Raw genomic sequence first — 25,495 nt, 5'->3', positions numbered from 1 at the left:
ATCTCATTCAATCTTCACAACAACCATGAGAGGTAGATGCTATTTTTCTTATTATCTCCATTTTACAGATGAGGAAACTGAGGCTAAACCTAGGTCACACTGGTAGTGTCTGAGGTAGGGTTTGGACTCTCATCTTTCTGATTCCAGATTTGGCACTCTATACACTATGGTATCTAGTTACTGCCCTGTGGCACTAGCATGAGTTCTCCAGATGACCTTAGGCTCTTTAATATCCTCACATCTAAAATGAGAACTAATAACTGTAATGTTTACCTCATAAGATTGTGTTGTGAATATCAAAGGAGATAATGGGGCCAAATCCTAATCCCTGTAAATGAATGAGTTGTTATTAGCAGAGGATAAATAAGTTTATCAGATCTAAAGGAAGCAGGAAAGGCACTGAGTGGTAGGGAGTAGGGAAGAAATGTAAGACAAACTTCACCTACTTCCCAGGAGGATGTGCCCCTAGGGTGAGACATCCACTGTTTGGTCTGAGGTGGATTGTCAAACACCAGAACATTCACCTCATTGAAAGGTGGCTTTTTCTAAGCTAAAGTGGCTCCTTCTACTTTCTTAGGAGCAGGGATGCAGACACATTTCTCTCTCAATCTCTCTCTCTCTCTCTCATTCTCTGTCCCTTTCTTTCTCTTTTTCTCTCTGTCTCCTTTATGGTTCTATCTCTGTCTTTCTTGCTGCATTGGTTTCTGTGTTTCTGCCACTTTATCCCTCTATTTCCTCTCTTTCTGTCTGTCTGGCTCTCTCTTTTTCTGTGTCTGACTGTCTGTCTCCAAGCAGACACCACAGAGGGGGAAGGTGGAATGTATCAAGACCTGGAAAGCATCAATAATACACTTTATAAATAAATAACTGAACCTGAGGCATGTTGCTTAGCAACTATGTCTAAGGCTGACAGATTAAAAAATTTCTAAGAACCCATCTTCTGTAAAGGACCTTATTCTGAGCTGCTTTGAACTAGTAAGGGGGGGAAAATATATCAGAGTTGGAAAGGGCCCTAGACAGTATTCAACCTCTTGTCCAAACTCTGCATTTGACAGTTGAGGAAAATGAGGTCAAGATAAAAGTGACTTACCTAAAGTCATAGGAGTCCAAAGCCAGGTCACAGTGGTAATGATCTCTAACTGCAGAGCATAGGATCTATGTATGATTTGGGTTTAACCTCCTTGAGCTTCAGTTTCCTCCCCTGTAAAAATGAACTACTGTTTATTCCTGTTTGATTTTTGTGACACCCTTTGGGATTTTCTTGACAGATACTAAAGTGGATTTCCATTTCCTTTTCCTTTTATATTTGAGGAAACTAAGGCAAACAGGGTCACATACCTTGTGTGACTAGATTTGAGCTCAGGAAGATGAATCTTGTTGACTCTAAGTTGAATGCTCTGTGCACTATGGCATCACTTAGTAGCTTTTATGTAAAATGAGAGGCTGAACTAACTGAGATCCTTTCCAGGTCATCTGACTCTAAGGACACTTCTATCAACCTCATTTTTCAGAGGTGCAAACTGAGGACCTATCACAGTGCTGGTTAGTGGTTTGAATACTGAGGCAACATATTGTTCAACCAGGGGATTTTCATAGTCCTTATTTCTTCCTGGAATGAGTCCAAAGAAACAGACAAAGTTTTCCTAGATCATGCACATTTGCTCCTTTTCCTGGTTCTGCTTGGTTCGCATCACAGTTACATGGCATTTTCATGCTTCATATATTATGGAAGAGTAGATTAGGAGGCAAAGAAGCTAGTTTCACATCCTGCAACAATGCTCAAGTTAACTAAATCTTTGGAAGAACCTCAGTTTCCCTTTCTGTAAAATGAGAGAAAGGAGATAGGGACTAGATCTGTGATTTTATAGGTATAGGGAAATCTCAAAAGAGAACTTCTACCAATGTGGTTTAGTACTCCTCTGACCACCTTACCCCACTGCTCAATCATCTTTGATGTCCCCTTGGCACCCCAAACTCACTGTAGCTCCAAGAAGCTGTAGCATGCCCAGTGACCACATGCTTTGGTATACTATTTTGGTAAACAAGGGCAACCAAGGAGTCACAAACCCATCATGGAAAGTATTAGAAACCTCCCAAGTATGCAAAGACCTCCCCCAAAGGAAGGAGCAGATGAGAACAATCTTTTCCCAAGATAGCTGAAGTAGACTCTATGGAGTACTTAGAATTTGGTCAGATATTGAAGAACAAGGTCATCCACTGCATTCCAGGCCATCGCCAGTCATCTTGGGTTTTGACTTCTCACTGAACTTGGATGACTGTAGACATTCTTGGTATTTTTTTACAACAAGATTGAGAGATTAAATGACTTGCTCAGAGTCACACATTTAGAAGATAGCCTTGTCTTCTGACTCTGAGTTCAGTGTTCTTCTCACTGCATCTGAGAACCTATCAACTAGATAGTTATTAGATATAGTTGTCATTTTTCAGTCATGTTCCAATTCTCTGTGCCCCATTTGGAGTTTTCTTGGCAGGGATACTGGAGTGGTTTGCCATTTCTTCCTCTAATGTGTCCCCCATTTTATAGTTAGGTGGGTACAGTGGCTAGAATACTGGACCTGAAGTCAAGAAGACTCAATTTCATGAGTTCAAATGTAGCTTCGAACATGTCCTAGTCATGTGATCCTGGGCATAGTAACTTAACCTTGTTTGCCTCAGTTCCTCAAATATAAAAGGAACTTGAGAAGGAAAAGCATCTTGTCATGAAAACCCCAAACAGAGTCAAGAAGAGTCTGAAACAACTCAACTACAATTAAAAGACTTAAATCTATGATCATAAGTTATATATTAAACTTTTTCACCAAGTGGGAAGAGCTAAAGTTAATTGCCCAAAGTCACACAGCTGGAAAATGACAGAGCCCAGATTTAGCCCTTTTACCTAAACTGGGAAAGTGAATCAACATGGATAATGTTTTTATCTATTGCAAACTTTCCTTTCAAGTTGTTATCATTACAACAGGTATGCAATTTCATTTAAAATTTTCCTTTGTTCATTTTTTTTTCCTCCTCCAGCCCTGCTGGAAGCCTTTTAATTTAAAATATTTTAATACCTTCCTACTAGTTCAGGGAAGGTTGTAGAGGAGAGTAAGGAAGAAGGAAAAAATCTTAACTGGGAGATAACTCAGTACAGCATTTCTAAACCTGGATTTCATGAATTTGTTTTTGAAAATGTAGTTCAACATTATTGGCTTCTTTTGTAATCCTATATACTTTATAGTTTTGTTTTTTGTTTTTCAGATTTTTGCAAGGCAATGGGGTTAAGTGGCTTGCCCAAGGCCACACAGCTAGGTAATTATTAAGGGTCTGAGGCCAGATTTGAGCTCAGGTACTCATGACTCCTGGGCTGGTTCTCTATCCACTGCACCACCTAGCCACCCCCAATCCTATATACTTTGTTGCCTTTAAAAACGTGGTTATGAGAAGACATCCTCAGATTTCACCAGATTGCTCCCCCAACAAATGCTCAGTTCAGTTATTGCTGACATGGTTGGGATATGTTATTGCTAATTTCCATAATTTCAGGGTCCTTAAGATTACATGTAAGTACCACAAACAATCCAAAGTAAAATCTCCATTCCATTCTCCTAACATGTTCTTCTTCCTTATAGATAATTGATTTAATTTATAGGTACTAGAAGGGACCTTAAGGAACATGGAATATTGTGACCCAACAGTTAAGTTGATGTGAACATAATGCTTTAAATATATTATCTCATTTGCTCCTTGCAACAGTATAGTATAATGAGACTTTAGTGGTTCCATTGTTATTCAGTTGTTTCAGTCATGTCTAACTCTCTATGACCCCATTTTGGGGTTTTCTTAGCAAAGGTATTGAAGTAGTTTGCCATTTCTTTTTCCAGTTCATTTGACAGATGAGGAAACTGAGACAAGCAGTTAAGTGACTTGCCTAGGGTCACTTAGCTAGTAAGTGTCTGAGGTTGGATTTGAACTCATTTCTTGTAGCACTCTTATCCACTGTGCTACCTAGCTGTTCATGATACCTAATCCTCATATTATAGCTCATGATACTTATCACCAACATGATACCACCAACAAAGTTTCTTCAGTCATTGTTTTTCCTAGTCCTTCTGATTTCAGGTGCTGGGGTTCATCATTTGAATTCAATTCTCTCTCTGTCTCTCAGTCTTTCTCTTTCCATCTCTTTCTCTATTTCTCTGTCTCTCAGCAATTAGGGTTTAAGTGATTTCTTCAGGGTTACACAACTAGTTAAATGTCTGAGGCTGGACTATAGATGAGGAATTCCAAGAGATGACATTACTTGCCCAAAGTCAGCAGCTAAAAAGTAACAAAGCTGACTCGAACCCAGATTTCCTGACTGAAATCATAGAACCATAGAACATTACTTTGTGAGTGTAGTCAGTTTCTAACCAAATCTGGGACATATTATGCGAGACTTTCCAAACTGGAAAGAATGCTGATGCAAGTCTGTATTTTCTACATATAGAATCCATCCATCCATCCATCCATCCATCCATCCATCCATCCATCCATCCATCTATCCATCTATCCATCCTTCTATCATCTGTCTGCCTGTCTATCTATCTATCATCTAGTATTTCTCCATCCATGTTGTTTTCCCCAAATGGAATGTAAGGTTCTTGAGAGTAAAGACTTTATTCTTTTTTCTTTTGATCTTTGCATTCCTAGGGATCTGGCACATTAGGCATTTAATAGATGCTTTTTGAATGAATGTATGCAGTTAGAAGGCATCTTATAAACCATCTAGTCTTTCCTCCCTTATTTTTCAGAGGAAGAACCTCAGAGAAGCTACTTGCAGGTACAGGGAATTTTTCACCACCAACATAGGCTACAAGATGACTCTTAGTAAAGCAGATTTCAAGGAAGGGTTCTCTTCTTTTTCACAATTCCTATCAAAAGCAGGGTGGGGGGAACTCTAAATTGCAAGACCTGAGCTTCCACTTAAACCCAAATTTTCAGGATTCTGAAGGAGTGTCACCAAAGATCATGGGGGGTTTGTTGAGAGCTATTAGTTAAGACTCCAAAAAAGTGGGGTGACCACACCCTGAGTATGGCAGCTTGTCAGCCCTCTTAGGTGGGTCCCTGATGTGAGCACACACCTTGGTATCTGTACTCTCTGGTTGTTTAATGACATTCAAGATTGTTTGCCTGCCTTCCCCTCAGGGCCAGGAGGGAAAAATTGCTTATTTGTATTCATACTTAGAAACAACAAATTCTTTGACCAACCTGTCTTTATGCTTTCAACACAGTACTTTCCTGCCTTATTCTTAACCATTCACATTTCCAAGATGCTTTGGGCACAGAAGAAGGGACCTTAGCAGTCATTTAATTAAATTCCCTTATTTGAAAGAAGAGGAAGATGAGATTGAAGAAAAGGAAGTGACCTACTATGGTCCTACAGGAATTTAAGGAACAGGAAAGAAGATCAAATCCTAGTCCTACCTCCAAACACTGCATATTAGCCCAGGAAAGGATTATCATACACACTTCTCAGCAGGGACACTCTCACTTTGAAGTGCTAAACAGCCTAAAGATTGTTGGGTACCAAGAATTGGAAGGAACCTCATTCATCATCTAATCCAATCACTCATTTTGGTGGTGAGAAGACAGGCTTAGAGAAGGAAGTGATTTTCCTCACAAAGGAAATAAGAAGCATAGGATTTGAACTCAGGAACTTTGATTCCAATTTTAGCTCTTACCATGCTGCCCTGAATACTTTTCTTGGTATAAACATGTGGTATAGTAAGAAGAAACTTTGGTTTGGATTTTAGTCCTAAATTTGCCATTGAGTCATATGTGACCTTTTGACAAGTCAAGTTACTTCTTCAAGGATTAGTTTTTCCATCTGTAATTTGGAAACAATTTCTTCTCTGCGTGCCTTATAGATTGCTATCTGGGTCAAATGAGATAATGGGTATGGAAGTGGTCCCCCCCCTTAAAATTTAATTTTTTAATTTTAATTTTATTTTTTTCTAATTACACGGAAAAGATAGTTTTCACCTTTATTTTTTGTAAGATTTTGAGTTCCACATTTTTCTCCCTCCCTCCCTTCCCTTCTTTCTCCCCATGACAGCAAGTAATCTGATATAGGTTATACTTGTACATTCATGTAAAACCTATTTCCATATCAGTCATTGTAAAAGAAGAATCAGAACTAAAGGGATAAAACCATGAGAAAGAAAAAAACATAAAACAAATTTTAAAAAGTGAAAACAGTATTCTTCAATTTGCATTAAGGCTTCATAGTTCTTTTTCTGGATGTGATGGCATTTTCCCTTCACAAGTCTTTTGGAATTGTCTTTGGGGGCAGCTAGGTGGCACAGTAGATAGAGTACTGGCCCTGGAGTCAGGAGTACCTGAGTCTTTGATCACTGTGTTTCTGAGAAGAGCTGGCTGCCCAAGAGTCCATAATAATCTTGGTTGCATTGGTTTTGTTCAAAATCTTTTAAATTTAATTGTAATGGGGATGGCTAGGTAGCACAATGGATAAAGCACCAGCCCTGGAGGAGTACCTGGGTTCAAATCTGGTCTCAGACACTTAATAATTACCTAGCAGTGTGGCCTTGGGCAAGCCACTTAACCCCATTGCCTTGCAAAAAACTAAAAAAAAAAAAAAACCCCAATAAATTTAATGTAATGGAAGTGGCTAGGTGATGCAGTAGATAGAAAACAGGACCTGAGTTCAAATCCAGCCTCAGACACTTAATTGCCTAGCTGTGTGACCTTGGTCAAGTCATTTAACCCCATTGCTTTGCAAAAACAAAACAAAAAAATTTACTTTAATTTAATGTAATCAAAATTATTTTGCATTTTATGATGTATATATATATATATATTAGCCATTTCAAACTTATCTTGGTATAGGTTGTGAGATGTTATGTTATTCTTTCTCCAGAAGTTTGTATCCTCAAGTTGCTTATTTTCAAGCTTTGGTGGTTCCTTCCTCTCTTCAACAGGCTCATCTACCTAATTCCTAGAAACCCTTATTAGACCTTGCCCCCTTTATCATCCTAAAGTCTCCTCCCTGAGTCAAACTCCTTGAAAAAACTGTAGTTTCCTTTGTAATCCAACTTCTATCACTGACCTTAAAACTGCTCTCTCCAATTATCTCATTTGCCAAGTCTCTTTTCTGTTGTCACTTCCTTGCCTTTTCTGCTATATTTGACAATTAACCCTCTTTAGTCACTCTTTAGGCATTTTCATGACATTACTTTTGGTTCCTCATCTGTCTTATACTTTTCTCCTTTGCTGGTTGGTTCATCACATCTCTATCATTACAAATGTGGGTATTGCCCAATGTTGTCCTAGGCCTGCTTTTCTCCTACTACACCTCTTGGTAACCTCAGCACTTCTCAATCTCATACATATGACACATTTAAAACCCCAATGTAATTACAATTCAACTAACTTCCCAACAGCTTGGTTTGATAAACACTTTAGAGTACCTTATATAGAGAATCCAGCACTCACATTACAAATGCTCTATCCAAAATAAAAATACAATTGTTAGCATTATTAAACTTAACATTAGAACCAATTAGAGCTTTGTCCAAAAAGACATCAGTAAACATCACTGACAGCCTAGGTATTTCTTTTCTTAGTAACCCAATACCACTTTTCTTTAACCCAAAGGTGTTACAATAGTTTAAAATCCCAAACCACATAACTCCTTGCAAAAGTTATAATAGTGTTAAAATAGTTTAATCCCAAACTAATTTAACAATCTAGATGATTTAATTCCTCCCATTCTGTACAAATTTTGTCAGAATGTTACAACACTAGTATCCCTCTTTTAAAACCCCCCAGCATGCTTCCCAAAACTCCAGTTCAGAAACTTTAAAAACAATGAGAGTCATCACTCAGGTCACATGGCCAGGAGATAGTCATTAAACGTGATTTCCTTTCAATAGAGGAGTCTCAACCCCTGTATCTTAGATTTTTTTTTCTTTCCCAATCACACATCCCACCTGTGGAGGGGTCCTCTTTCCCTTTAAGGCTTAAGCACTTGAGTTCTCCTGTCTCTCTTTCTATTGTTTTTGAAATATGAATTTTTCTGACAGGTCCCCACCATCCTCCTGCTACCCTCTTCTCCACTTTTTTGGAGGAATCTTCCAAGGGGGAAGTAGACTGGTTCAGAGGTAAGGGGAGACAGGTCTGGGAATGTTCATTACCTTCCCTGCTCTTGTATTCCCCCTTTTGATGAAAGAATCTTCTAAGGGGGAATAGAAGTTACCTGGTGACAAGGGTGGGGGGTTGGGGTTTGGAAATTCAGGGGCTGAGGGCTCTAAATTTAACAAAAGAGTAATAAGTGTAACACATTAAGAACTAGATTTCACAAAGTAATCTTTCCATTATTACAGTTATACCTGGACCTACAGATATAGAGCAAGGTCCAACACATCATTTAAAATTTCGGGGAACCCAGGGGGTCATGCTTTGATAATTTCCCTCCTTAACAATCATTAATTCCATCTTTGACATCATTACAGTAAAATAGTTTACATTCCAAAAGCAGACCACATGCCTGACACCACTCTTCAATCTTACTTATTGATAAGTCATCTAATTTAAGGTTACATAATTTTCAATTTCCTAATCATTTTTTAAAACCCCTCACCTTTATTCAATAGCATCGGAAAGGATATCTTGCAGTTAAGAAATAATGAAAACATTAAATTCTTAACCTAAATGAAACATAACATGCTGACATATACTCTTAAAGCAACATAAAACAACAGGTTCTCTTAAAGTTAACCTTATAATTAAGTATCTTTTACACAAACTTCTAAATTTTTTGTTTCATAAGCTTATTCTCTTCTTCCAAATACACTTCTATTTTCAAAGAAAATAAGATCCTCTATCAATGTTAGTTTTATACAATAATTTCAAAAGCCTAATGTGCATTTATTACCCATGACAGTGTTACAGTTATATGTATAATTTCCTCTTTCTAACAGAAAAAAACTACATTGATCTCACATATCAATATTCCCTTTCATAAACATGAGGTGAAAAACAAAGCCCTTCACAAATTTTCTGGGCCAAAAAGACCTTTGAGAACTATGACCCACTGGCAAGGTATTCTCTAGTTTTTTTCTCATAACAAAATCTTTTACAAATGTGATACATGAAACTTCAATTCATTCATAATTTGTTATTACAAAACAATTTTAAAGACTCAAAAAGAATAGCTTAAATTGTTCTCATACAAAGTTTACTAATTGTCCACAGCATATTTCAATTACATGTGTGTCTTCTTTACTCCCTAAAACTTTAAAATACAAAGAATTAAGACCAACTGTTGCTAAAAAAATCCCTTCTTATGACTAAAAGATTTTCTTCATACTTCTCTTAAATTCCAAAAGTCATATTCAAATTAGTCTTAAATCATTTTCTTTTCAAAAGCCTATAAAAAGTTTGCAAATTCTTATCTTCATCAGTGCAATTCTAACTTCTCAGTGCTCTCACTTATAAGAGCTTTCTTATCCTTTACTGACCAACATTTCTTAATATTAGAACATTCTATGTTCTGGGAATTGGAGATTCTCCACAATTTGAGATATCAAAATAATATGTACTAATTCTTTACCTTTACTCTTTATCATTACTCACTCCAGATTTTTCCCAAATACATGTTCTAAATTCCAATCAGTGTAAAATATTATCTTCCCCTTGTTTAGTTATTCTAAAGCTAACTCACAAGTCTGTCCTGACTCCCATGACTCTGGAGGGGCCAAAAAACATCAGAATCCAAACTCAAACTTATTTTTACGAACTCCTTAATTCAATTTACATGTATCTTTAGATTAACACATTATAGGATCAATAATAACATAATAAAATTAACATTTACCAAACAATTGCTTTCATATCAAACTTTTTACTTTATGGGGTTTATTACTTTTCCAATCAATTCATTGCCAAACATTGTAAAATGTACCAATTTAATGCAATTTTTAAATCACCCCAACCTCATATAAACACATATCTCCCTATAGACTTATAGTTACAATGATTTGTAAACCATTTTCCAAAGTTCCCAAAATCCATCTTTGGTGTACAAAGTCAACCCTGCTCAAACCTTCTGTCTACATGCTTTTAACCACATTCCATACTTAACAAATAGTTCAAAAACCACAATTATCTCCAGGTCTGGATTTTCTTTCCAATTCTTTCCAAACCTCTGTCCCAGACTATACAGCTTAATATACTATTGTACCACTCCTTTTCATTAGCTCTTGACCTTAATTCATACTATTCTGAACTAGTCACATAGCTTATACAGCTATATAAACCAGATATGATTCCACTTTTCACAATACATTTTACATTCCAAAGTTTTAACATTTAACATTTCTTGATTCTAACTGCTTATATCCTGGAGAAGGCAAATAGTCATTCAAAAATCCCTTAGCCTAATTAAAATATTCCCTGCCCTGCCTTCTTCACCTACAATAAACTGAATAACTTTTAGAGAGAGACCATCCTAGATTCTTGGGGGGGGGGGTGTTGGTCCTCTATTCTTCAACCCTGACATGTCCCATAATTTTGTGTAATAACTAACAATATCTGAATCTATATTGATAAACTCTTGAAGCTCTAAATGATGCCATATCATTCTGGAAAAAGACTATTTAGTTTCCCCTATATGGGCATATCTTGGTAACCACATTATACACTTTAGGATTGACCTAACTCTCTTGTCTTTCTGAGATTCACTTTCCCTACTTTCAAATTAAAATATAATTTCTTTACATGATTTCTTTGTTTAACATATTTGGTAATATTAATTCAAAATAAGGTCCCTTTTAACACTTACTTTACTAATTCTTCCTAAAGGAACTCTCTCCTGAAGGGGGGAGGTAGGAGGAAAGAGAAGGGAACATAAACAGGGAATGGGGGGGCCCTTCTCATAATAGTAAAATAACAGAGTGAGTAGTTTGGCCTCAGTCAATAATACCAAAATCCATTCCTTTTTTAAATAAAAAATTTTCTTAATCCCTGAGAAGTGCTCAAGAGACAACTCAGGGGTGAGGAGGGAAGGATCCTATTACCCACTGTAACACAGGCAGAAAGCAGGACTGAGGGGAGAACTAGTGAGGGCTTTAGAGGAATACTGCCTAGAAATAAAGAGCAGTAATTTAAATGAAGCAACCCCAGGAAATTTTTAGGGGAACTTTTCTCACCATTTAACAAAACAATAGAAGAACCCAAACACACACTTAAATAGGCAAACTGAACACAAAGACAGATGAGGCACAAAGACAGCTCACACAAATGCAACAGAATTTTCCAAACTGACAATCTCAACACATATTCACAAACACAGGCCAATGGCAAATTCCTGACATCTCAGAAATGCCATGAGGGGAGATTTCAGCATCTCTTCCACTATCTCTGTCTCCCAAAGGCCAAACAGATCAAAAGAGGGGACCCGGACATCACGTCTGATATGGAATTCCCCTGCTACCAACTGTCTAAACCCAGAACCAGAATAAGCTTACCTCAGCAGGTGTAACAGGATCTCCACTTAGTCCGAATGGGGGATTGCAGTCGAGGAGAGGTTCATATTAAGACTATTTTACTAATCTACCTGGTCCTGGGGCCCTGGAACATCATCAGGGGCCAGCTCCCCTAGGAAAGGGAGAGACAGTCCATTGGAACCTAAATGCAAGGCTCCTGTGGTCTCCTTTGGTGACACAAAACACCAAGATCTTGCTGGGGCCTCTAAATGTTGAACCCAAAGAGCAAGACCGGAGACCGGAGTTTGAAAAGTCTTTATTCCTATTCCCAGGGAATACCCAAATCAGACAGTACCTGAGTGTTTAGGGGATAGGGTTTTTATAGCATTTGGAGTGGGGGGATACTGAGAGCAGGCTGATTACAGAAGCAAAGATCTTCTTATCACATGTAAATATGGGGTCCCTATAGACAGAAAGGGTCCTTGTTTGAACATATTTCATGAGCTTCCTATAATTCAAGGAATTTACTATCTTATTGTTCCAGCCACACCTGGGGAAGGGGGAGGCAGTCCTGGAATTTAACAGATACAGCAAGATAAATTAGGCTGATGAGGCTGCTTTGTGATTCTTCAAACAATTTTAAGGTATATCCTGGACCCCCAGGGTCAAGTACTTGCTATTTTCAGACCCAAAGGCACCTGGCCTACTTTGTATTTCTAAGGAATTCCTCAGGGCCCAGGGGATGTTGGGGACCTCTTTCTATACAGGAATTTCACAAACATTGATATTATATTTCACTTGGAGCTCCATTCCACTCCATTTACATTGTCATTGTCATTATATATATTATTTTCCTGACTCTGTTCACTTCATTTTGTGTTAATTTGTATCTTTGTTGTTTTTTTTTTTAGGTTTTTGCAAGGCAAATAGGGTTAAGTGGCTTGCCCAAGGCCACACAGCTAGGTAATTATTAAATGTCTGAGACTAGATTTGAACCCAGGGCCTCCTGACTCCAGGGCTGGTGCTTTATCCACTGTGCCACCTAGCTGCCCTAATTTGTATCTTTGTACATATAAATCCTTTACATCTTTTTTTGATCTCTTTGGAGTATAGATCTAATAATTTCTGGGCATAGTCATGAACAGATCATGGAGGGTCTTGATCCTCTAATAACTGCTTATTGATTAATTGATTGACTTTGAAAGCTGTGGGGGTCCAGCCTCTGCTGGGTCTTTGGAACCTGACAGGAGGGATAGAGTCGGCGAAATGAGTTGAGTCAACACAATTAAAGGCAGGAGCAGGTTGACTGACTGCTGCTCAGATTTTATTTTTATGGTCTCAGAATCATATAAGCATCATATAATCATATAAGCATCATATAATCATTATAAGCATATAAGCAAGCCAAAATTATTTCCTTGGTTACAAAAGTTTACAATTTTCATTATCAGTCATATAGTTCATATGGTTACAAGTTTAATCATGTAGTTCATGTAGCTGAAGTTTCTTTATCAATCATGTAGTTAATTTTCTTGTCCCTGCTCAGACCGTGATGACCTCAACCTGTCTGTTGCCTAGTTTGTTGCTGCATTATAAAGTTATTAATTAAGCAATTTATTTAAAGTTATTAATTAAGCAGAACTTTCCTGATAATAATCTTTGATATAATTCATTTAATGGAATGCTTTTATGTTTTTGGTGCTGCATATGTAATATTTTTGGATATGCTCCCTTGACAACCTACAGTAAAGGGCAGTTATGTTTGTCCACCCATCCATTGACTCCTTCAATAACCAATTTTCCTTTCAGCCCTTGTTGATAGAAACCACGGTTTCTGTGACTTTTTATTCTTTCCCAATAAACTAAGGCTGTTAGAGTTCACATATTGGTCACCTATACTAAATATTCTTTCACCATCTTTATCATATATTCCTGTGTATGGGGGGGTGCAAAATTGTTCATTTCCCCAGAATTCTACCTAACCCATCTTGTATCTGTTTTCCCTGTATATATTCTGACTTCTCCTTGGAATTCCCAGTGTTGGGTTTTCCAGAGATTTCATATTGTTGGAACCTTTTATATGCCTTGGGGAGAGGCAATCCTGTTAAGTTTGGACATAGTTTACAATCTATTTTATTCAGGGAATTTCTCTGGAATCCTTCCTTTATAGTCATTCCACTATTAGGATGAATAAGTTTTGCAATCAATATTAGACCTACCAATATTGGTATACATGGAATCCCTATATATATTGAAGAAGGAAATGTTGTTCCATCAGGTGGTGGCCACCTTAAGTCTTCTTGCTGTGACTGTGTCAAGCAGCTTAGAGACCCTGGCTCCCAACAGAAAGCCATGGAGAGAACTTTAGAATTTTTTTTGTCCGCCATCATTGTCCTTCTCTTCTTGGCACTAGATAATTTATCAGCAGAAATGTCCACATAGTGCATAAGCTAAGAAGATTCAGAGATTACTTAAGAACACGTGTCCATCTTGGGGACTTTGATGTTGATCAACCTTTCTCTGTTTTGATCTTAGATGAGTATCTCAAAGTCTTAAATATTGGAGTGGCTGAGGTCAGGAAATCCTTTCTGGGACCATTTTCCCCTTCCTGCAAGATGGTGCAGATGATGAGACAGTTTCTATACCGTGTTCTTCCTGAAGATTCCTACAAGTTGGCAACAGGAAGACTCCATGTGGCCCTCACACGGATGACTGATGGAGAAAATGTGGTGGTATCTGAATTTACTTCCAAGGAAGAGCTCATTGAGGTAAAGGTGCTATATCCTGTGATTGTATTGGACGGTGGGTTCTGATTAGATTTGTCCCAGGACAGAATCAGAAGAGGTTTCCTGATGACTTGGTTTTTCTTTTCTTTTAACAAATTTTTATTTTCTCTCTATTCCAACTCCCCCCATTAGAAAAAGAAAAGAAAAAGAAAACCCTTCTAGCAAATATATAATCTTTAAATATATCAAAAGCAAAAGTTAGCCAAAGAACCAGAGAACCCATTCTCTTTTTTACAATTTCACTTAATTTACATTTTATATTTAAAAAGTATTTTCTCTTCATTTCACCCCCATTAGAAAAAAAGAAAAGGAAAGAAAAGAAGGACCTATGTAACAAATATGCACAGTCAAGTAAAACAATTCCCAAATTCTCTTTCATTCTCTCTCTCTCTCTCTCTCTCTCTCTGTTTGTCTGCCTGTCTCAGAAGTTCGGTAAATAATTCATTATGTCCCTTTCATCATTACTTATGGAAATAGTATTCTGTGTTGTTCACATGCCCCAATTTGTTCAGCTAATCCTTTCCAACTGATAGGTATTCCCTTACTTTCTAGTTCTTTGTCACTAACAAAAAAAAGAGTCGCTATTAATTTTTTTGTTTATATTCTTTCCCTCTTTAATCACTCTGAGGTAAGGAATTTCTTTCCTTTCATATATTCCATATTACAGAATCGTAGCCAATTTCCACAAAATTTCTGTTTTCATAAGACCCTGAAGCCTAGAGAGGCTGTCTGGTGCTCTTATTTCTCTTGATCTTGGCTACAATGCAACTTCCCTGAAGAAAAAGCCAAGGAAAAGACCCTCTACCCCAAACTCCGTCCCCCCAGTGACATTTCTTAATGAGATTGAATTATTTCTTCAATAAGTTACAGCATGCAGTAATAGGTAGGGGACAGACTTTGGCATCAGAAAGACCTGGGTTGAATTTATGCTTCTGACACTGGCTTTGTAACTCTGGTTAAGTCTTTCTACCTCCAAGTGCCCCAGGCAACTCTCTCAAGAATATATCACAGGTGAGTAGCTTTTCTGTATAAGAAGAGGCAGTTTTTAGAACTTAAATTCCCTACATCAGTGACATTATAAACCTGGACCACCACCATCAACACTCCCCCCCCCCCCAAAAAAAACCCCAAGCTTGTTCTTGTGCTAAGTTTTTTACTTAGACTCAGGTAAAACAATTATTGCAAATATGCAGAGGGATAAAAAAACTATCAATCATCTACAGTTACTCACATTCTCATTTGAGCCTAATAATAAATCCAGGGAGAGAAGCTGGCAGCTGGGTAGCCCAAAGAGTGGATACAGGGCTGAATTCAGTTTTCTTCATTTTTTTTTAATGAAAGGAAAATGGCTTCTTCCCTTCCACTACTTACCCCCCCCCCCACCATGGGCATAAATCCTTCAATATTTTCTTGGATCACTGTATTGCTGAGAATAGTTAAGCCATTCATAATTGATCATTATATACTATTGCCATTATATATTACAATATTTTCCTAAGTCTGCTTGTTTCACTTTGCATCAGTTCATATAAGTCTTCTCAGGTTCTTCTGAATGCCTCCTGCTCATCCTTTCTTATACACAGTAGTATTCTATCATAATCGTATACCACAACTTGTTCATCCATTCCCTATTTGATGGACATCCCCTCTGATTATTTTCATATTTTACAGAGAAAAGTGCAGTGTATATGTCATCCATCTGTTCTCCTTTTCCCTCCATGACTTGCCCATATCCCTTTCTTATCCTTCATTAATTTGTATAATATGATGGATGGATTAGATGATCTTTAAGGTCTCCTACAGCTCTGAATTCAGTCTTTTAAAGTATTATTATTTGAATGTATGTCATCATTGGAAATATGTATCAGCCTGCTTCTACCAACCTTGAATCTTTCCATTGGCCCCTGGGGCCCTCTCCACAGGCATTATACTGCAGCTGTTTTATACCTGTTTACTGTGGTCTCATTCCACCAACTTACCGGGGTGTGGTGAGTACCCAAACCTAGGGAAGTCAATGCTTTCAATAATCTATGTTCAGAGCACTATGCTAGACAATGGGGAACATCATAAGAGTATTGAATTAGAGTTATAAAGGTGTCTAAGAAATTATTTAGTCCAACCTGCTCATTTTCTAGATATCTAAGCTAAGTCTAAGAGATGGCAAGGGACTTATCCATGATATGAATAATAAGCATAAGAGATTGGATTTGAACCCAGGACTTACTGGATTTCTAGTTACAAATATGAATTATATAATTCTTTGAATTTATGAAGCATTAGATTCTAGGAGGAGATCTGATATAGAAGCACAGAGAGGCAGCTGATCACTTAGGGGATAGTGTTAGGCCTGAAGACTTAAGTTCAAATCTAGCCTCAGACACATGTTAGATGTGTGATCCTGAGCAAGTCACTTAACCTCCACCTCAGTTTCCTCAGGTGTAGTTACTACAACTACTTCCCATGATTATTGTAAGGATCAAGTGAGATTATAGTTATAAAGTGTTTAGCATAGCAGGTGCATCTTTCTTTTCAAATAACTATAATACAAAATAATACATGATAAGTGTCTAAGAGAGGTTCAAAGAAAGGACAAGAGGTTTGAGGGAGGAGAGGTTACAATAAATAGGGTTAAATAAACTGTGTTGGAATTTTTAAAAATGGAGGAAGGAACATTTGGGTTGGGTTTTAAAAGATAGACAAGGGATGGTGGGAAGATATTTTGTGAATAAGAAAGTTCAGGAGCAATATCATACAGATGGAAAAGTATGAGGTGTGTATGGGAGACAGAACAGTTTGTTCTGGTGGAAGTACAGGTTAAGTCTGGTATGGTAGTGTGACTTCAGATTCTCAAGAATCTTGAATGCCAAGCTAAGGAACCTGGAGGCAATAGAAAGCCCAAGGAATGAAATAACCAGATTGCTTTATGTGTGAGGGATGGTTTGGCAAGAAGATGGCAAGGAGGCCAGTATATTATACCCTTCATGATATCAATATTATTAATAATTTCAGTACTAATAATAATAGCTAGCATATATGAGGTGCTTTAAGATGTAAAGAGCTTGACATTATCTCATATGATCTTCCTATATGTATTCCTATGAGGCAGGGGGAGCAGACAATGTGAACTATTTTACAGATGAAGAAACTGAGACCTGAGGGATAAAGTGACTCATTAAGGTCATTCTGCTGATTTAGAAATCTTCTGACACTTAGTGTAGTATTTTGTCCACCATACCATAGTGAGACAGTCTTAGGATTCCCAAGTGTGAAGGAATCAACTTGAACTACTGCAATTACTATTATTATTATTACTATTACTATTATTATTATTATTATTATTATTACTATTATTATTATTTTGCTTGGCTAAGGCATTGTTATTTCTTTTGGCCATAGGGGAAGTGAAGTTCCAGTCAATTGACCTGCTAACAGTTACCTTAGATAAGTTCTTCCCCAGTTGAGAAAATGTCACTCAATTTATAGACTTAACTTTGGATGAAGAAGACAAAGTTCAAATTAAGGGTGTTATAGAGTTAGAAGACATAAGGGCAGAACAGAATATTTTGGAAACAAGCAGCATATTGCCAGGAAAATTGATAACAGAATACACTGGGCAAATGCTTGCTATTATTCTGCCCAGAGGCAGATAAATTTCCCCTGGGAAAATAACATTTCTCACCTGTCCTTCAGATTAGCAGGAGATGGATTTCCCTCTGCCTACTGCAGTCATGTCCAACTATCTGAAAGCAAAACAACTCAGGTCTAGAGTCCTGATTCCAGATAATATATTCCTGCCCACTCCTAGTTCCCCCAATTTAAAACAAAAACCTCAATCTTCTTCAGATATAAGTTTCAAGAATCCTTTTGCAAACAAGAGAACAATGTAGGGCTCTTAGGGCCACTTAAAGAAGATCTCTATTCAATTTGGAGAATGTCTCTCTGGACTTAAAACACCCATCCACTTCCATGCCTCATAAACATAATGAATTCAAGCCAACATGTTAAATAGATGACAATGACTTCATAGGTTTCTTCCTCTGAACTTTTTCTCTGCCATTTTCACCAGGGCCTTCTGGAAACAATGGCTTTAAGCAAAAGAGTAGCCTTAAGAAAATGGACACCATCTCCAAGAGATGTTTGGGTGTGTGTTTTAATACTAGACCAATATTTAGAAGTGTGCTGGTAAAAGTTTAACAACCAATCAAAAAAATGCACACACCTGACACACTTTTTAATCTGTCTTATTAACATTTTCTCCATCACATTCTTCTTTTTTTTTTTTTGGCAAGGCAAATGGAGTTAAGTGGCTTGCCCAAGGCCACACAGCTAGGTAATTATTAAGTGTCTGAGGTCAGATTTGAACTCAGGTACTCCTGACTCCAGGGCTGGTGCTCTATCCACTGCGCCACCTAGCTGCCCCTCTATCACATTCTTAACTCAGGATGATCCAAAAAATAATAAGTCATTTTAATTTATATCATTTACTAATTTTTAGAATGTAAGTACTCACATTGACTCAAGGGAGCCAGTTAGAACTGACTCCAGCATCTCTCACCACCCCCTCATTCCAGGCAACACCCCAGTCTGGATGGTCATATGTGGCCTGGAGGTCATTTATTGGTCCCCAAACCTTAATGAAAAGAGCAGTGGATTAGAAAATAGGTTAATTGAATTTGGGGCCTAGTTCTCATAACTTACCCAGTGACCTTTGACAAGTCATCTTCCTCAACATCAGTTTAATCAAATGTAAAATGAGGGAGTTGGGCTAGATGACCTCTGTTTTTTTTTATTTTTTTATTTGAATTTTACAATTTTTGCCCTAATCTCATTTCCCTCTCCCCACCCCCCACAGAAGGCAGTCTGTTAGTCTTTACATTGTTTCCATGGTATACATTGATTTAAGTGGAATGTGATGAGAGATAAATCATATCTTTAAGGGAAAAAAATAAAGTATAAGAGATAGCAAAATTACATAATGATAATGGTTTTTTTTTAAGTTAAAGGTAATAATCTTTGGTCTTTGTTCAAACTCCACAATTCTTTCTCTAGATACAGATGGTATTTTCCATTGCAGACAGCCCCAAATTGCCTCTGATTGTTGTACTGATGGAATGAGCAAGTCCAACAAGGTTGATCATCACCCCCATGTTGCTGTTAGGGTGTACAATGTTTTTCTGGTTCTGCTCATCTTGCTCAGCATCAGTTCATGCAAATCCCTCCAGGCTTCCCTGAATTCTCATCCCTCCTGGTTTCTAATAGAACAATAGTGTTCCATCACATACATATACCACAGTTTATTAAGCCATTCCCCAATATTCACTGAATTTCTAATTGTTGGCCACCACAAACAGGCTGCTATGAATATTTTTGTACAAGTGATGTTTTTTATCCTTTTTCATAATCTCTTAAGGGTATAGACTCAGTAGTGGTATTGCTGGAACAAAAAAGGTATGCACATTTTTGTGCCCTTTGGGTATAATTCCAAATTGCTTTCCAGAAAGGCTGGATGAGTTCACAACTCCACCAACAATGTATTAGTGGATAACCTCTGTTTCAACATTAAATCTGTGATGATGATGATAAATTCTCTTGGGACATTCTCAGTATCTGTATTAATAGCTTAATTAAATTTATAGCTTAAGTAAATGCTTAATAGCATCTACTATATTCCTATGAATACAAAGAAGATGCCATGAATGCAAAATTGAAACAGTTCTGCCCTTAAAGAATCTACTTTCCCCTGGGAGAATAGAATGATTCTTGAGAAGTAAATCCAGGACATATGCAAAATAGATTCAAAAAGATTTTGAGAGGCAACCTAACAGTTGGATGGACAGGGGTGAAGAAAAACTCCTTGCAGAAAGACAAAAGATGAATCTTGAGATGAACTTGGAAAGAAGCTCAGATTTCCAAAAAAGCAGAGAATGAAGAGGGAGGAGAAAGATGGTATGTACAGAAAACAAAGAGGCCATTTTTGTTTGGAGGGTTGAGTGAGTACTTAGGTTAACGTTTAATTAGCCTGAAAAAAGAGTTGGAAGGTTTCAAACCAGGGAGACTAATGAGAGGGAGGAAGCTGGGAGTGGAAGGAAGGAGCAGTATGTAGGTGGGGGACAAAGAAGGATAAGAAAGAGTCAAGTTTCTAAGTTAAAGGTTTAAAGAATTAAGGATCTTGGGCAGGGATAATTTTGATAAAGAAACTTTGATATAGATGGTCCTTAAAGGCCTATGTAACTCTAACATTCTAAAATTCTAATAACCTTGAATGAAAAACTTCCTGACACATTAAAACAGGTATATTTCTGAAGACTCTCTTTTAGATTATCAATCCCCCCCATCCCCCAAAAAAATTCTTGTTCCCTTCTTCTTCCTACTTCCAAAAACAGAGATATATTGATGGAGGTTTCACTGGAATGCAGCCATGCTCCTACTGGACAGACTCAATTACCATCTCAGCTTTCAGTGGCCAGCAAGACATTTGCCCCAGGGACTGCCCAGCTATCTTCCATGACTTCCAGTTATTCAACTGCACCTTCCAGTTCTCCTTGGAGAATATTGCCCGGATGACCCATGCACTCTTTCCCCCAGACTTGATGGTAAGTGGTCAGAAATTCTATAGTTACCCTTTGAAGGATGGCTGCTCAGGATCATAGAGATTTAGAATGGATCTCGTCTAATCTACCCTCCCTCATTTTAAAGGTAAGCAAACTGAGAGCATAAGAGTACAAGTGGCCTGCCCAAAATAGTAAGGTATTGAATTTGAACCCAGGATCATCTAGTGTGTTTTCTATCATACTGGGTCATTGGTCTTGTGTTCAAAAGATTTAAGTTGGAATCTAGCTTTTCGTTTACTACAGGTGCACCTTTTTCCTAAGTGACTTCCCTGTACTTCAGTTTGCTCTTCTGTAAAATGAAAACTAGATAATTTCTAAGGTCCTTTGTGCATCTGATTGTGATCTATGTACCAAACATAGAAATTGGGGATGTGACAATTTGCTGAAGTTGTCATGCAAATAACAGCTAAACAGTCTTGTATTTCTTTCTTCATGAATTCTCAATAAAATATATAGACTCCAGGTCTAGAGGGAGACTGCACAGGGCTGGACTTACACATAAGCAAAGTAAGCAATTTAGTTCAACAAACATTTGTTAAGTGTTTATTTTCAGTTTCTTATCAGTTCCTGCCCTCAGAGATCTTACATTCTATTGAGGTAAAAAACAAGCAAATACAAAATCTATATGAAGTAATGCCAAGAGGGAGAGACTGTTAGGGAGGAACAGAAAAAGTGTGAAGCTGTGCAAGCTGAACTGCATCTTGAAGAAACTGGGGTTCTTTGAGACAGAGGTGATTGGGGAATGTGTTGTTTAGGCAGGACGGACAGTCTGTGCAAAGGCCTGGAGATAGGAGATGGGATACCACATATAGGGAACCGAGAGCAAGCTGGTTTGACTAGAATGAGTATTAGAAGTGAATAACAAGACTGGAAAGGTAGGTTGGAACTATTTCATGCCAAACATGCCAAACAGAGTTTACTCCTCATCCCAGAGGCAATACAAAGTTGTTGAAGACTTTTGAGCAAAGGAGTGACATGGCTAGATTGCTTAACTTAATATCAGTTAGGGAACTGTGTGGATGAATTGGAAACAGGAATCACATGAGTATTACAATGGTTTAAATGAAAGCTTAGAAGGGGTCCATACCAGAGTTAGGACAGAGTACCATAAGAGATGTTAATCAAGTAGATTCAATGAGAATTGGAAGCTGATTGGGTAATGGGGTGAGAATGAAGAAAAAGTCAAGAATAACTTCAAGGCTGGCACAATTATGGTACTTCAGAAGAAAAAGGGATTCTTTTATTTATTTAATAAGTACCTAGTATGTTCTGGGGGCAGCTGGGTGGTCCAATGGATAGGAGGCTGGACCTGGAGTCAAAAAGACCTTAGTTTGAGTCTGGCCTCAGATACTTACTAGCTGTGTGACTCTGAGCAAGTCATTGTTTGCCTCAGTTTCTTCATCTGTAAAATGAACTGGAGGAGAAAATGGCAAACCACTCCAATATCTCTATCAAGAAAATCCCAAATGGCCTCACAAAGTGTCAAATATAACTGAAGTGGCTGTACAACCAAAATGTTCCAGTTACTATCCTAAGCAATTTACAAATATCAGATCATTTGATCCTCACAGTGGTCCTGGGAGGTAGATATTATTAGTACCCCCACTTTACAGTTGCAGAAACTTAGGCAAGCAGAGGTTAACATGCCCAAGATCACAAAATAAGTAAGTTCCTAAGGCTGGATTTGAACTCAAATCTATCTAACTCCTGGTCCAGAGATCTATCCATAGTGCCACTTAGCTGCAAGATAGTTCCATTTTAGGTATCTTGAGTTTGAGATGCCTGTGGGACATCAGATATCAAGGTCCTGCTAGCCTTTGGTCACATGGAACTAAAGATGAGGAGAGATTAGGACTGGATCTAGAATAATTTGAGAGACATCTGCATAGAGATGATACCTGAACCTATGTTTATTGGGGAGGTCACCAAAGGTCAAAAGTGTTGAGAGAGAAAAGAGGAGTACCTAGGATAGAGCTTTCGGTGAAGAAGGAACCAGTGAAGAAGGAGAGATGAAAGGAAGAGAGGGAATATTATTGAAGGACAGGCTTCTGGGATAGATGAGAGAGAATGGAACCAGTGGACCAGGATGAAGGTTTAACCTCATCTAGAAGGAAGACTACTTCATCAGATCCTAGAGCAAAGGAGAAGAGAATAGCAGGTGATGACAACAGGAGTCTGGAGAGAGTGTGATAGAATATCAATCCAGGAAGAAAAAAGACTAATGATTCAATTGAATTGAGTGAACTTTTGCATTTATTAAGCACCTCCTGTATAAGAGATACTATGTTAGGCACAAATGAAGCATTCTAGTTTACTTTCTGTTAATCCAATCAAAGATAAATTTTTAAACCTTTCATACTTCTGAGGGAGTGGGGAAAGAAGCTCTGGTTTTCTTCATATTCCCCACCAGTATTTCAGCAGTGGGAGAAACGAAGACTTTTCATGGTGTTTTTCTCCCCAGGCCCTGCATGAATACTACTACAGGGGATATCAGGACACGGTTTTATACTTGAAGAGGCTAAGTGAGTACTCTGGGAAGGGAAGAAATAATAATAACAATAATAATAATTAGCATTTACATATCGCTTTAAGGTTTATTAAGTGCTTTACAATATTATTGCATTTTATCCTCATAACAACCTTGGGAGATAAGTACAAATATTATCCCCATTTTACGGATGAGGAGACTGAGATAGAATTTATTTATTTGTTTGTTTGTTTGTTTGTTTGTTTATTTTTGTTTTTTGTAAGGTAATGGGGTTAAGTGGCTTGCCTAAGGCCACACAGCTAGGAAATTATTAAGTGTCTGAGGTTGGATTTGAACTCAGGTACTCCTGACTCCAGGGCCAGTGCTCTATCCACTGCCCCTTAGAATTTAAATGATTTATCCAGGGGTCACACAGTTAGTAAGAATCTAAGGCTGAATTTGAACTTAGCTCTCACTGATTCCAGGTCCAACGCTTGCTAAGCCACCTGGAGACCTCTATTCATTGGTCATATGCTTGAACACTTCCAGCGACTGGGGATTCATTATCCCAAGGGATCTTTGACACAGAGTTTTGTGAAAGGTTTAAACAAAGAAACACATCTGTAAAAACTAAAGAACATTTAACTTTATGTTTCATTGTAATGATCAGGGTTGACAGTATTCTAGTTAAAGCATTTTTGTGAACTGAGAATAACACTAAAGAGAACACTAACTCTGAAGTTGGTGGATCTGGGTCTAAATCCTTCTGATATTTGTTCTGGTGATTCCCAAATTTGTCTTTCCTGCCCTACTTCTTCTGCTGACCTCCAATTTCATAATTCCAAATGACATCTGAAACTGGATGCCCAATACACATCTTAATCTTAATATGTCTAAATCAGAATTCATTATCCCTCACCCAAACCTCTCCTCCATTAGATTATAAACTCTTTGAGGGCAGGGACTATAATTTACCCTTTTTTTTTGTGATATCTCCAGCTCTTAGTATCTTGTTCAGTTGTTTTGCGTCATGTCCTAGTCCTTGTTATCTTATTTGGGATTTTCTTGGCAAGGATACTGGAGTTGTTTGCCATTTCTTTTTCCAGCTTATTTTACAGATGATTAAACTGAGGCAAACTGTTCTGACATATTATAGGCACTTAATAAATATTTATTATTTAATTGCTCCTTGTGTTTTCTTGGCCAAGTTACTTATCTAGGATTTTCTGGGCCTCAATTTCTTTATCTGTAAAATGAGGAAATGGAATTAGATGACATTTAAGGTTACCTAAATCTTTGATCTGAAGAGGTGGGAGCATACAGGATCAAGTTTAGGGAAAAAGTAAGTCCAATTTCATTAGAGCATAAGGAAAAAAATACAGAATATAGTGAGAGAAGGTTCAAAAGACTCGAAAATGATGCTGTCTTTTATAATCTATTTTATTAGCAAAAGAGAGCCATTAAGTCTTTTGGGAAGGGGAATAGTATGATCAGAAAAATCAATTAATTCTGGTTATTAGAGGTATTTTCCCAAACCCTCCTACCCATCCCTCTTGTGTAAAATTCAGTTTATTGCATTTTCATCAGCCCTGCCTACCTTGTTGCTCCTAGAGGTTAGGATATTTTGTAGGGTGCTTATCCCATTTTATTCAGAACGTTGCCTGCTTCTCATCTTCTGAAATGAGGTTTTCCTCAACACAAAAGGATAGACTCCAATTCCTACACCAAAACCAAAACCCATACTTATGGGTTTTCTTCTTGTGATCTTAGGGAAAAGTCAGAGTGTTTATTTCTAGCAGAATGTTTGAGTTGCAGACTGAGCTACTACAGTCTCATTCTTCAATAACTCTAAGGAAGCAATTTCCCTTTTTAGGTTTCAATTCCTGCTTCTTTTTCCTTTTCTTTTCCTTTAAAAAGATAGACAGATAGATAGATAGATAGATAGATAGATAGATAGATAGATAGATAGATAGATATGTGTAAATATATGTATATGTAAATGTATATGTATATAGTTTCCCCAACTACATTTTAAAACAATTTTTAAATTTTTTAATAATAATAATTTGAATTCCAAATTCTAATCCTCCCGTTCTTCATCTCCTCCAATTCCTTGAGATGGTAAGCAATAAAATATAGATTAGACTTATG

General features: G+C 37.5%; 1 protein-coding gene across 3 annotated transcripts in view; it reads left to right on the top strand.

The window, feature by feature from the left end:
* PNPLA1 (patatin like domain 1, omega-hydroxyceramide transacylase) overlaps nucleotides 1-25,495 on the top strand; it is a 75,829-nt gene that overhangs the window by 24,698 nt on the left and 25,636 nt on the right. For 2 of the 3 annotated variants that reach the window (XM_074236422.1, XM_074236424.1), the window contains exons 2-5: nucleotides 14,016-14,248; nucleotides 16,189-16,254; nucleotides 20,650-20,859; nucleotides 23,339-23,399. In XM_074236422.1, the coding sequence (XP_074092523.1) occupies nucleotides 14,016-14,248; nucleotides 16,189-16,254; nucleotides 20,650-20,859; nucleotides 23,339-23,399 (570 nt within the window). The remainder of the gene's footprint in view (nucleotides 1-14,015; nucleotides 14,249-16,188; nucleotides 16,255-20,649; nucleotides 20,860-23,338; nucleotides 23,400-25,495) is intronic. The other variant, XM_074236423.1, reaches the window with a different exon arrangement.

The sequence above is a fragment of the Macrotis lagotis genome, chromosome 5 (genome assembly GCF_037893015.1).
Source record: "Macrotis lagotis isolate mMagLag1 chromosome 5, bilby.v1.9.chrom.fasta, whole genome shotgun sequence".
In the NCBI taxonomy this organism is placed as follows: domain Eukaryota; kingdom Metazoa; phylum Chordata; class Mammalia; order Peramelemorphia; family Peramelidae; genus Macrotis; species Macrotis lagotis.
This window is presented reverse-complemented; position numbering and strand designations above follow the sequence as displayed.